The 13,133-nt window shown below is 31.3% G+C and overlaps 2 protein-coding genes across 2 annotated transcripts; both read left to right on the forward strand.

The window, feature by feature from the left end:
* The first annotated feature begins 2,455 nt into the window (after positions 1 to 2,455).
* Positions 2,456 to 3,160, forward strand: LOC112709637 (lectin-like). The gene has a single exon (XM_025761519.1). The coding sequence runs from the start codon at positions 2,456 to 2,458 to the stop codon at positions 3,158 to 3,160; it is 705 nt and encodes a 234-aa protein (XP_025617304.1).
* A 7,753-nt stretch (positions 3,161 to 10,913) lies between these two features.
* LOC112709638 (agglutinin-2-like) lies at positions 10,914 to 11,529 on the forward strand. The gene is made up of 2 exons (XM_025761520.1): positions 10,914 to 11,187; positions 11,279 to 11,529. Exons 1-2 carry the CDS (start codon positions 10,914 to 10,916, stop codon positions 11,527 to 11,529), a joined length of 525 nt encoding a protein of 174 aa, XP_025617305.1.
* The last annotated feature ends 1,604 nt before the right edge of the window (positions 11,530 to 13,133 follow it).

The raw sequence follows: 13,133 nt of genomic DNA on the forward strand, positions 1-13,133 counted from the left end.
CGACCATCCCCTGGATTGGCCGATGTATCTCTGGAAAGTAAATTTCGGTGGACTCACCACCATATCTCTGCTTTTCTCCTTTTCTTTTCGTTCTTTTTTTCTTTTAAAACCAAAATCAGCTCTTTGTGACATTCTCCAAAACCTATTAAAACAATTTTGCTTAAACTAATTCTTCTTTCAAAAGACAAAGGAAAACTATTTATTGGTTAAACCTGTCAGCAAGGCCTCTAGACTTTAGGGGAGCGACAACCAATCTCATTTTCTTGAGTTCATAATCCTTAACAATCATTGTTTTCAAACTGAATTTAATCCAATAAAGTTTCAAAATCAAATCAAAATCAAATCATACAAGTTAGAAGTTCCGAACTAATTTCAAAATCAAAATCAATCCCAATTTCATCGTTAAAACTAATTCCTTAACTTTTTTCAAGACATCACAAAACGAAACCATTCAATCGAAATTCAATTATTTTTAAAGTTCACTAAAACTTTTCCGAATGAAATTCTTAAATCAAATTCAAAACATAAGCTCTTTTCATATTTAAATTAACCTTAAAACATAAATTTTTTAAATAATTTAAAATCGTAAAATAATTCTTTTCAAAATAAATCGAACTCAAAGCATATACTTTTCTTAAATGAATTAAACTCGAAACATAAGTATTTTCTTAATAAATCATACAATATAACTTTTTAAATCCAACTTTTTTCTAAATAACATTTTAAACAAAGTCTTAAATTTTTATAACAAAATTTCGACAGCATCTCCCCTAAAACTTGGACTTTGCCACCCTTCTCGGGTCCCATCCTAACTATTTCTCAAACTCTTTCAAATCATTTTCAATAAATCAAAACCATTTCTAATATCAAAACATTTATAAAATCAAACCAATTAAAAATCAAACCCCTTCCAAAATCAAACCATTTTCATATCTTAAATCATGTTATCAATTCATCAATTCATTTCTTATTAATTCTCAATGCCATCATCAAATTTCACCAATTCTACTTGATCACCAACAACATTTTAGCTTCGAATTTATAAGACAGATGATGCATCCTACATATCAGATTTGTACTTTAAAGAGATTGTACGCTTGCATGGTATCCCTCAAATAATCACTTCAGATCGAGACGTGAAGTTCATGAGTCAATTCTGGAGGACTTTATGGAGAAAAATGGGATTCTTAGCTACTTCCACCATAGTGAGATTATTGACCTCGTCAAGATTAGTGTGCCAAACGACGTTCCAGCGTTAGTATAAGCTTACACATCATGATCCTCTTATATGTCAAAATGATATAGAACTTAATTATAACTATAGATATCGTATTTGTCTACAAATAGAAGAAAAATAATATTTCAACAAATAAAAATGAAATATATAAAAAAATTTAAATAATAAACTAATAAATAGCTAGATTACGACTCATTTTAACTTTCATTATTTTTTTTTCTGATTTTTACAATATATATAGTAAATATATTTCAAGTTTTGTGGATTCATTTTATTTTTTTCTATTTTTTAAAAAAATACAAAAAATTATTTTTTAGTTAATTAATATTACTTAATTTAAAATTTTTTGATAATTTAAATTTAGAAATAAAATTTTATAATTTACAATTTATAATATAAAATAATTTAATATTCTTTGATTAATGTTATTTATTAGAGAAATATTAGGCAAAATTTATTAATATAATTTATCTTATACTTTTACACACTGACAACTAATTAATGACAAAAACCATAAAACTCTTATTCTGCTCTAGCATTTCTTGCATTTCTCTATTTATTAATATAAAACAATCTTTCAATATCCTAAGACCCTACTACCAAAGGCTGGAGGCTACAAAAACAGTTGTACTCTTTGGGTGTCGGCTCCAAGAACTCACTCTTAGCTTGGTATTAGCATCAGCACAGCACTGCAACTCTAGCTCTCTTGGATATACAAAGCAGATGGTGACATTTTGAATTCCACTATATAAGAATAGGAAGATAGTTGGAATTTGGAAGCTATAGGATTAATATCCTTGCCTCAAAGTCATGCATTCACATACACGTTGCAGACTTGCAGTACAAATAATTAAAAATAGCTAAACAAGAATGAAAGACTATATTAGCAAGGTGGTCTTCTGGTATTAAGGGATCTCATCAATAATTGAATCGAGTAAGTGCATGATAACGCGTAGTAGTATAGATAAGAAGCATTTATGATAGGTGATGAAGGTAGAGGGTGACGCCATATATATTACACTATGGACGTGACGTAGTGTTAATAATGGTTGTTAAAGGCCATGCATGTGAAAAACAACCTATCTACTAATAACTACACTATTTAAGAAGGAAGCTAATAAGGTACTTAATCAGACCAATCGCCACACTATAAATACCGAGCTGGTGGAGTAGGCTTGGCATCTCATTTCATTTCCAAAAACCACAAAAACCATAGCCATGGGTGTCTCATTTAACTTGCACAAATTTGACCCTAAGCACTCCAAGGAGATCCAATTCCAAGGAGACGCAACCATTACCGATCACCATATCATTCGACTCACCAATCTCGATGACCAGGGCAACCCACTGGGAAACAGAGTTGGCCGAGTCTTATTCTCCGACCCTGTGCACCTCTACGACCATAGTGGCTTTCGAGCAGGATTTGAAACCACCTTCGTCTTTCGCATCTCAAAACCCTATAACACTGATTATACACCTGGACCTGGTGATGGTCTTGCCTTCTTCCTTGCTAGTGCCGACACTGAAATTCCTCCTCAATCTTCTGGAATGTTTCTCGGCCTCTTTAATGATGCATCTGACAAAATTGTTGCTGTTGAATTTGATACTTTTTCCAACTCTGAAGTTGGGGATCCCAATTATCCCCACATCGGAGTTGATATTAACTCTATCAGGTCATCAAAAGTTTGTTACTGGAATTTTCATGATGCAGCGATAACTACTGCAAAGATAACATATAACTCTGCTCATAAGAAGTTAACTGTCCATGTCTCTACATATCTCCACACCCAACCCGACACTCTTACTTATGATGTCGATTTGAGTACTAAGCTGCCTGACAAGGTTAAGGTTGGAATATCTGCTTCTACTGGACAATTCTCGCAGACTACTGAGATTCTGTCTTGGATCTTCAAGTCCAACTGAGGAGGAACATCGATCGATGTTGAATTGTTGCCAAGTTTGTGTTGTGTCTTTGATTTTAATTCAATAAGGACAAGCCTAGTACTCTTTAGTTTGTCTCTGTAAGTGTTATGCCACTACGAATACAGGCAAGGGCTGTCCATTGTTGTTGTTTGTGTTTTCCGTATACTTTTTCTTTTATGTTTCTTTGTTTCGGTGTGGTTTCTTGTCTTCTGTGATATATGCATGAATGCTTACTTTATTTTCTTCGTTTTTGCCTTTATTTCTTCCATCTGTCTTTTCAAAAGTGCAAAACATCCCTTAATATTAAATATGGCAACACATGCTCATCATGTTAGATGTTACAACCTTATCTGTGTTCGCCTGTACGTAGTTAATTTATCATTATAGAATTGAAGCTTACAAATCATAACTTCATTATATGTCAAAATTATATAGAAGTTAACCATGTATATATATATAGAAATGGTATAATGTGTAACAAATAGAAGATAAATATTAATTCAACAAATACAATTTGAATGAATATATGTTAATAATAAGTTATCTAATAGTAGTATCTGATTATTTTAACTCAATTTATTTATTATTTAAGTTTTGGATGTATTATTTTGATTCCTAATATTTAAATTAAGTTTTAATTTGGTACTTAACATTTTAAACGTTTTATTTCGATCTCAAAAATTTTTAAACACTTTATTTTAGTCCCAAAAAATTTTAAACAGATTAAATGTTATCTCGTCATTAAATTTGACAGAAAAATTTTTTTTTGGCACAGGTGCTAATCAGTCCTATAAAAATAAATCTCAGGGGCCGGGTTGGTTATTTTTTTTTTCAAGAATCTTATTGTCTTTTGAGATAAATATCAGGGACTGTTTTGAGTTTTTTTCAATTATTTATGTCAAATTTAGTGGTATGATAATAATGAATCAATTTAAAACTTTAAAAAAATAAAACATTTAAAATGTTAAAGATTAAATTAAAATAATCTAAACATTAGTGATCTAAATAATATTTTATTTTTAAATTTTTTACCATAAATTTAATGCATAAACCCTAATTTTACAAAAATAAAAAATAAAATAAAAAAGAATTAAAAATGAGCTTGTCATAAAATTCGAATTATCATTTGGATTATTTATGTGTGTGCCCCCACATGATTTGTTGTTTGGATTTCTATTTATATTTGTCTTCAAGATTGGTGTTACTTTAGGAGATCATTGGGTGCGCTATATTTGCTCATGCTATACCTATATGTTACAATCCTTATCGGTCTCTGTGTGTTGTTCCCATAGGCTGCTTTAGTATGCAGTGCTGAAATTGAATTAAGAGATTAAGATTTACTATTATATATTAATAATTAGAGATATTAAAACTAAAATTTTAGTTTTTAAACACAAAATTTCATTCTCTTTAATATTTTTAGAAAATAAAAACACATAAAACTAAAATTTGTTGAGAATAGTATGCTAAGTTGACTTTGGAATTTTAATAAAACAATAAAATGAAGTACCCAAACATTTATTAAAGCAAGTTTTTAGCCAAGTTATCGTAGGCTTTTTTTTCTTCACCACAAAAAATTATTTTTAGCGGTTATTTATTTTATTTTTAGTGACAATAAAAATAGCTGCTAACATATTTATTAGCAATTAAACATTAGCAGTTTTATGTTTTGTCGCTAAAAAATTTTAGTGGCAATTATAATATTTACCGATTAAAACCCTTTTAATAGCCGCAAAAAGTATATAACTTTTAGCGGTCATCTTCTTGGCAATTTATATGGCCACCAAAACTAATTTTAAAATTGCAATGTTATTCATTTTTATTAGTCATTACTATTGATGCCAAAATCCATTTTACCGGCAATTTATGTGACCACTAAAAATTATTCTAAAATTGTAATGTTATTCACTTTACTTGCCATTATTATTGCCGCCAAAATCTTAAGACTTTTTTTAGTTATATTATACTCATATTTTTAGAAGCAACAAACTTTTTTTTTTTAGAATCTCAAATATTTTTGTTAACAATTATTATTATTATGCATAATATAAATATACTGAAATTAATTATTACAAAATAAAAAATGAGATATTTTATTAAACTCAACTATTGAGAGAGAGAGAGAGAGAACACGTTGGGTGATTAGTGCCCTACCACCTTTCTCACATCCCACACAACACCATTACAAGAAATGCGAGAGAATGAATCGAGGGATTAGCGCCCTACCACCTTCTACACATCTAACATATCACAATCACAGAAAATGCGGGAAAAAATATCGAGGGATTAGCGCTCTACCACCTTCCCCACATCAACTCATCAATATCATCATTTTTATTAATTATGTCTCATTCATTACTCATACATTCATACATTTCTACACTTCCTCAAATATTTCACATGAAATCATTTCATTATTCATATTATATATCACCGTATTCACCCTTTTTAATTCAATTCCTCCACTTCACAATCCTCCTCTATGGGTTCACTCTATTTTCTAAGCTTAAAGACTAGGTATCAGACCATAGAGGATAGCTACAGTGGTTTGAAAAGTTAGAGAATTGGCTAAACTTTGTAAAAAATCACATTTTTGCCAAACAGGAGTTCCGCATACGTGAGATACCCTTCGTGTACGCGAGTGTCTGAGGCAGAAGAGAATGTTGGCGTCGCGAACATGCTTCCACGTACACGAGTGGTACCATGCATGTCACATTTTATGAGTCTAATTCTGTTCCTAGTGTTTGTATTGATGATAGTCCAGGTTTTGAAGCTAAATTGCCCAAGAATACTAAGTCAGTGTCTCAAAACTCAAGTTCTCAAGAAACTGCACCTGCTAGCAGCAAAAATCTCAATTCTGCAGGAGATAATTTGGAATTATCTCCTGTTCCAGCAGAAAATACTGATGCAGAGGCCATTGCTGATCAGGAGAAACCTAAATTCTCAACTCAAACCAGAAGGCCTAGGGAATGGAATTTTCTGAGAAATTAGCCTGAATAATTCATTATAGGTGATCCCTCCAAAGAAATATCAACTAGATCATCTTTGAAAAAGGCTGAATCCAACAACTTAGCTCTTATATCAAAGATTGAACCTCAAAATATCCAAGAAGCACTTGCTGATCCATCTTGGATATTAACCATGGAGGAAGAATTGCAGCAGTTTGAGAAAAATTAGGTCTGAACCTTAGTGCTTCACTCAAATAGAAAGAAAGTCACTGACACTAAATGGATTTTTAGAAACAAATTAGGTGAAGATGGAACCATTATCCGAAACAAAGCAAGATTGGTTGCTCAAGGCTATGATCAAGAGGAATGGATTGATTTCGATGAATCATTTGTACCTGTAGCTCGAATGGAAGCCATTAGATTGCTCCTTGCTTATGCAGCTTATTGCGGCTTCAAACTATTCCAAATAGACGTAAAGTGTGCATTCCTCGATGGTATAATAGATAAAGAGGTCTATGTGGCTTAACCTCTTGGGTTTGAAAACAAAACTTTTTCTCACCATGTTTTCAAACTAGCTAAAATCTTATATAGTTTAAGACAAGCTCCTAGAGCTTGGTATGAGAGGGTTAGCTCATTTTTATTGAAAAATAATTTTCAAAGAGGAGCTACGGACACCACTCTATTTATTAAGAATTATCATGATCGTTTTATTCTTGTGCAAGTCTATGTTGATGATATCATTTTTGGTTCAGCTGATGAGGCTTTGTGTGCAGATTTTGCTAAACTAATGACAAGTAAATTTGATATGAGCATGATGGGAGAAATAACCTTCTTCCTAGGCTTGCAAATTAAGCAAACTGCAAAAGGCATATTTGTGCATCAAGAAAAATATTTAAAGGAACTTGTCAAGAAATTTGGGCTGGAGTGTGTCAAGTCAATGAAAAATCCTATGCATCTTAACATCAAGCTTGATAAAGATGAACATGCTAGCTAGAGACGTTGATGAGACATGTTACAGAGGAATGATTTGTTCTTTGATGTATCTAACCTCTTCAAGGCCTGACATCATACAAAGCGTTGGTGTATGCCCAAGATTCTAATCAAAGTCTAAGGAATCTCACCTTTCAGCTGTCAAGAGGATCATCCAATATGTGCTTGGTACAACTAATTATGGTTTATGGTATTCCAAAACTGATTATTTTCAATTAGTGGGTTATTGTGATGCAAATTTTGTTGGGGACAAAATTGATAGAAGAAGCACAAGTGGCATGTGCTGCTTCCTTGGCAAGTCTCTCAATGTATGGTCAAGTAAGAAGCAAGCAACAGTGGCACTCTCCACTGCCGAAGCTAAGTATATTGTAGCATCTTCTTGTTACTCTCAATTATTATGGTTGAAAACTCAGTTAGCTGATTATAAGCTGAAAGTATCTAATATTCCATTATTTTTGTGACAACATGAGTGCTTTAAATATTTCAAAAAATCCTGTTTTGCACTCAAGAACAAAGCACATTGAAGTTAGATTTCATTCTATAAGAGAACATGTGTAAAATGGAAATTTAGATATTCAGTTTGTTAAATCTGAAGATCAACTAGCTGATATTTTTACTAAACCATTGATAGAAGAGAGGTTCTGCAAATTACGAACTACTCTGAGCATTCTTGATTCATCAAACTTTTTTTAATTTTTCTGTTGTTCTGGTTTAAGCTTTTTGTCTCATAGATTAAGATGGAATTTTTCCGGGCATATAATGAGTAGAGTTCATTAACTTACTGTGGAGACACCTGGACTTGTAGATGGCTCGTTAGACTTGTTGGGCTTGATGTGTATATTTGTTCAATATCATGTGGGCCACCTTTTGTGAAGCTATATAGACTTGGATATCTGAAAGTTACCTTTAGTCCCAAAAACTTAACATTATAAAATATCTGCATTTCAATTTTAATTTGGACCTTCCTTCATATTACATCTTTTTAATTAAAATTTTTAAAATTGAATTTTCGAAAGTTACAGCTGTAACTTCTAAAAGGTTTCAAAGTTTTCATTTTTATCCTCTTTTTCAAGATAAAACATTTACACTACCCCAAACCTATATTAACTCTCCACTACATGCACCCTTTCACACACCACTCTTTTCAATTCTCCACCCATCTCTTTACTCTCTAAAGCCAACCAGTGTTCTATAAGTATGACTCGTAAGAAAAGAGCAGTCCACAGAGGCTCTCATAGTGGTTCCCACTCTTCACGTTCTCATCCCTCGTTCCCTACCTTACTTCACTCACAATCATCTCCTTCTCCAACTAACTCTCCTCCTCCCTCTCCTCGTAACACTGTTCCTGAAATGGCTCGCACCAACACCACTGCTTGGCGTCCTGACGTGGCTCCTTGCCCTACTTCTACTCCTCTTAATGCCTCTCAGCCCAGCTCTTTCCAACCCAGTTCTTCCTGGGGTAAGAGACACCTCATAAAGGAGACGAAGAGCTTCCCTCGTCCCAGGCTCGTCATATTCGTGGTACAGTCATTGACTTTCCTCTTCGTCTTGTTTCTGAACCTAAACTGTCCAATCTCATTGCTTACAAATCCTTCTATGCTGATTTTCCCAAAGAGTCCTTCTATTTCATAAGCTCAAACTCGACTCAACGAAAACTCACGAGCTAACTCGAGCTCACGAGCTAGCTCGAGCTCACGAGCTGGCTCAAATAATAGAAACATAATCTATAATTCTATATCAATAAATTATAACTTATATATTAAAAAATATTTAAAAAATATTTTAAAAAGTTAATATATTGTCTTTCTATCAATTATAAATTTTTTAGTTATGTCCTATATCAAAATTATATATAAAAAATGACTATAAAATTTTAAATAATTAAGAGCATTAATATATGTAAAATTATATATTACTATTATATATATATATATATATATATATATATATATTAAATTATTAATACGCATATCTTATATGCATTTAATCTATACTTTTAATATTACATATATAATCGAGCCAGCTAACGAGCTAATGAGCTGAGCTTATCCAAAATCAAGCTCGGCTCATTTAATTTATGAGTTCAAATTCAAGTTCGAGCTTGGCTTACCAGCTCACGAGTTCAGCTTATCAAACTATTAATGAGTCGAGCTCGAACTGGCTCATGAGCTAGCTTGACTCACTTTTAAGGGTAGGGTACGAGTTTAGGGTGTACTCTACCCACACCCTTTATATAACACATATTTTATAAAAATTAGGTATATAGTAAAAGAGGTAAAAGTTGAACCCACAACCTCTCTCATGTAAAGACTTAAAATAAATGAGTAACCATTATACTAGTTAGTTAATTTAGTAATTTAAAGTATTAGTTTTAATTTTTTATTTTATTAATATGTAAGAAATTCGAAATGATTGAATTTATATTTATTTTGAAAAAAATTGATATTTCTGCGGGTAGAATATGGTGACGTAGGGTTTAAAACTTTAAGGTACGGGTAGGATTAAGGTTGAGAAATTCTCAACTCAAGAATATAATAGAGTAGAATTTTAATAAAATTTTCAATCCATAGATAAGGTCGGATAGGGTTTAAACTCTACCCTACTCAACCCATTGCCAACCCTAAAGCTTACGCATCATGATCCTCTTATATGTCAAAATGATATAGAACTTAATTATGACTATAGAAATAGTATTTGTCTACAAATAGAAGAAAATTAATATTTCAACAAATAAAAATGAAATATAAAAAAATATTTAAATAATAAACTAATAAATAGATTACGACTCATTTTAACTTTCTTTATTTTTTTCCTGATTTTTACAATATATATAGTAAATATATTCCAAGTTTTGTGGATTCATTTTATTTTTTCTTATATTTTTTTAAAAAAATATAAAAAAATTAATTTTTTGTTAATTAATATTAGTTAATTTAAATTTTTTTATATTTAAGATTTAGAATAAAGATTTTATAATTTACAATTTATAATATAAAATAATTTTAAAATAATTAATTGATGTGTGCATAAAAAATAATTTCTTAATTTTTTTAATTAATGTATTTATTAAAAAAATATTAGAAGACCATTAAAATTTATTAATTTTGGCCATTATTTAACTATCAACTCAATTTATTTTTAGTTTAGTAATCTAACCACATATTTTATCTCCTACTTTTAAATATTGATGACTAAATGATGACCAAAAACAATAAATTGTAGTATAATCCTCTTACATCTCTCAATTTATTAATATAAAACAATCTTTCGATATCCTAAAACCCTACTAGCTATAGGATTCCACTATATAAGAATAGGAAGATAGTTGGAATTTGGAAGCTATAGGATTAATATCCTTGCCTCATAGTCATGCATTCACATACATGTTGAAGACTTGCAGTACAAATCATTAAAAATAGTTGGTAGTATAAGCATTTATCATGGACGAACAATCTAGCTAAACAAGAATGAAAGACTATATTAGCAAGGTGGTCTTCTGGTATTAAGGGATCTCATCAATAATTGAATCGAGTAAGTGCATGATAACGCGTAGTAGTATAGATAAGAAGCATTTATGATAGGTGATGAAGGTAGAGGGTGACGCCATATATATTACACTATGGACGTGACGTAGTGTTAATAATGGTTGTTAAAGGCCATGCATGTGAAAAACAACCTATCTACTAATAACTACACTATTTAAGAAGGAAGCTAATAAGGTACTTAATCAGACCAATCGCCACACTATAAATACCGAGCTGGTGGAGTAGGCTTGGCATCTCATTTCATTTCCAAAAACCACAAAAACCATAGCCATGGGTGTCTCATTTAACTTCCCCAAATTTGATCCTAAGCACTCCAAGGAGATCCAATTGCAAGGAGACGCAACCATTACCGATCACCATATCATTCGACTCACCAAACTCGATGACGAAGGCAACCCACTGGGAAACAGAATTGGCCGAGTCCTATTCTTCGACCCTGTGCACCTCTACGACCATAGTGGCTTTCGAGCAGGATTTGAAACCACCTTCATCTTTCGCATCTCAAAGCCCTATAATACTGATTATACACCTGGACCTGCTGATGGTCTTGCCTTCTTCCTTGCTAATACCGACACTTAAATTTCTCCTAAATCTTCTGGAATGTTTCTCGGCCTTTTTAATAATGCATCTGACAGAATTGTTGCTGTTGAATTTGATACTTTTTCCAATCCCATCATTGATCCCAATTATCCCCACATATAACTCTGCTCATAAGAAGTTAACTGTCCATGTCTCTACATATCTCCACACCCAACCTGACACTCTTACTTATGATGTCGATTTGAGCACTAAGTTGCCTGAAAAAGTTAAGGTTGGTCTATCTGCTTCCACTGGTCGATTCTCACAGAATACTGAGATTCTGTCTTGGATCTTCAAGTCTAACTGAAAAGGAACATCGATAGATATTGACTTGTTGCCAAGTTTGTGTTGTGTCTTTTATTTTAATTCAATAAGGACAAGCCTACTATTCTTTAGTTTGTCTCTGTAAGTGTTATGCCACTACAGACAAGGACTGTCCATTGTTGTTGTTTGTGTTTTATGTGTATTTTTTTTTCATCTTTCTTTGTTTCGGTTTGGTTTCTTGTCTTCTGTGATATATGCATAAATGCTTACTTTTCTTTGTTTCTGCCTTTGTTTCTTCCTTCTGTTTTTTTCAAAAGTGCAAAACATCCCTTAATATTAGATATGGTAACACGTGCTCATCATGTTAGATGTTATAGCCTTATCTGTTCGCCTATACTTAAAACAGAGAAAGTGCAAAACTTCCCTTCTAGTAACTTATAAGGACAAGCACCAAAGAAAAATATGGTTAGAACAACAAATTACTACGACCATGCTTGGTAGTATTTTCTTATGTGTAGTTTTGATTTACAACTAGTTTAATTATGCTCATGTTTATGGGAGGCTAAAAATTTTAGCTTTTATGTTCACTTTTTAAGTCCTAGGTTTGATTATTATTTGAGAAATTTTTTTCAATCCCACTGGGAGATAAATTAAATAAAAAATAATCATAAAGTAATAATAAATTATAAATAATAAAAAATTATACTCTAAAATATTATTAAATAAGATAATACCGAAAAATATTATAAAAAATAAAAAATGCTACTTGTACAACAAAATTTAATCTTTGGTTAGTTTTTAATACTATTTAATTATTTTTTAATTAAAACATATTCCTATTTTTTAGGATACACATTTATAATTAAGATTAATTTAAATTTTAAAAACTAAAATTTCTTTAACTTTCTACCCAATTCATAGTTAGTTATTATTTTCTTCTTTTACGTTTCTTCCCTCTCTGTAACACGGTTTTCTTCTTTCTTCTATTCTGCTCTAATATTTCAATTTGTATCTGCATAAAAAAAAAGAATTCAAAGTCAGTGCCTTTAGAAAAAAATTAATTCCTTACTTATTATACCTTTGATAAAATGCAGGATCTGTTTTACGACTTTCTAGTGATAAATGGTCGAATATAATTATATATATAAACTAAAATATTTTCAATTGATTATAACACATCTAAAATTATAAAGTTATATTTTTGAAACACATCCAAAATTATAAATCTAAAATTTAAATTTAAACATTAAAAAACAATCATAACACATCTAAAATTATAAAGTTATACAGAAAATATTTTTGAAACACTTTCAAAATACAGAAATTGCACATGCAAAAATAATTTAAGATTGCAATATATATAAAAATCTCTTCAAGCCATTTTATTCGAATTTTTATTTCAAAAAAATAAAAAATTTATACAGAATAATAAAAAAAAGTAATGGTGTCAGAGACCCATCAAAACCTTAGGTAAATTTTCGGCGTGGATGAACGGCAACGTTGATGCGGATGAACGGCGACGACAAGGAGGAAGGTGACCACGAAGATGAGTGTTAACGAAGGAAAATGTGGCGTTGTGAATGAGCACCGAGAAAGAGGAAGGCAGCGTCGAGGATGAGCACAGAAGAAGAAGGTGGTGCGGATGAC

This window comes from Arachis hypogaea, chromosome 9 (genome assembly GCF_003086295.3).
Source record: "Arachis hypogaea cultivar Tifrunner chromosome 9, arahy.Tifrunner.gnm2.J5K5, whole genome shotgun sequence".
Taxonomy (NCBI): Eukaryota; Viridiplantae; Streptophyta; class Magnoliopsida; order Fabales; family Fabaceae; genus Arachis; species Arachis hypogaea.

Coding starts and splice junctions, on each gene's coding strand:
- LOC112709638 (XM_025761520.1), top strand. CDS start 10,914: ATGGGTGTCTCATTTAACTTCCCCAAATTTGATCCTAAGCACTCCAAG. Junction 11,188..11,278: donor TACACCTGGACCTGCTGATG/GTCTTGCCTTCT, acceptor TGCATCTGACAG/AATTGTTGCTGTTGAATTTG.
- LOC112709637 (XM_025761519.1), top strand. CDS start 2,456: ATGGGTGTCTCATTTAACTTGCACAAATTTGACCCTAAGCACTCCAAG.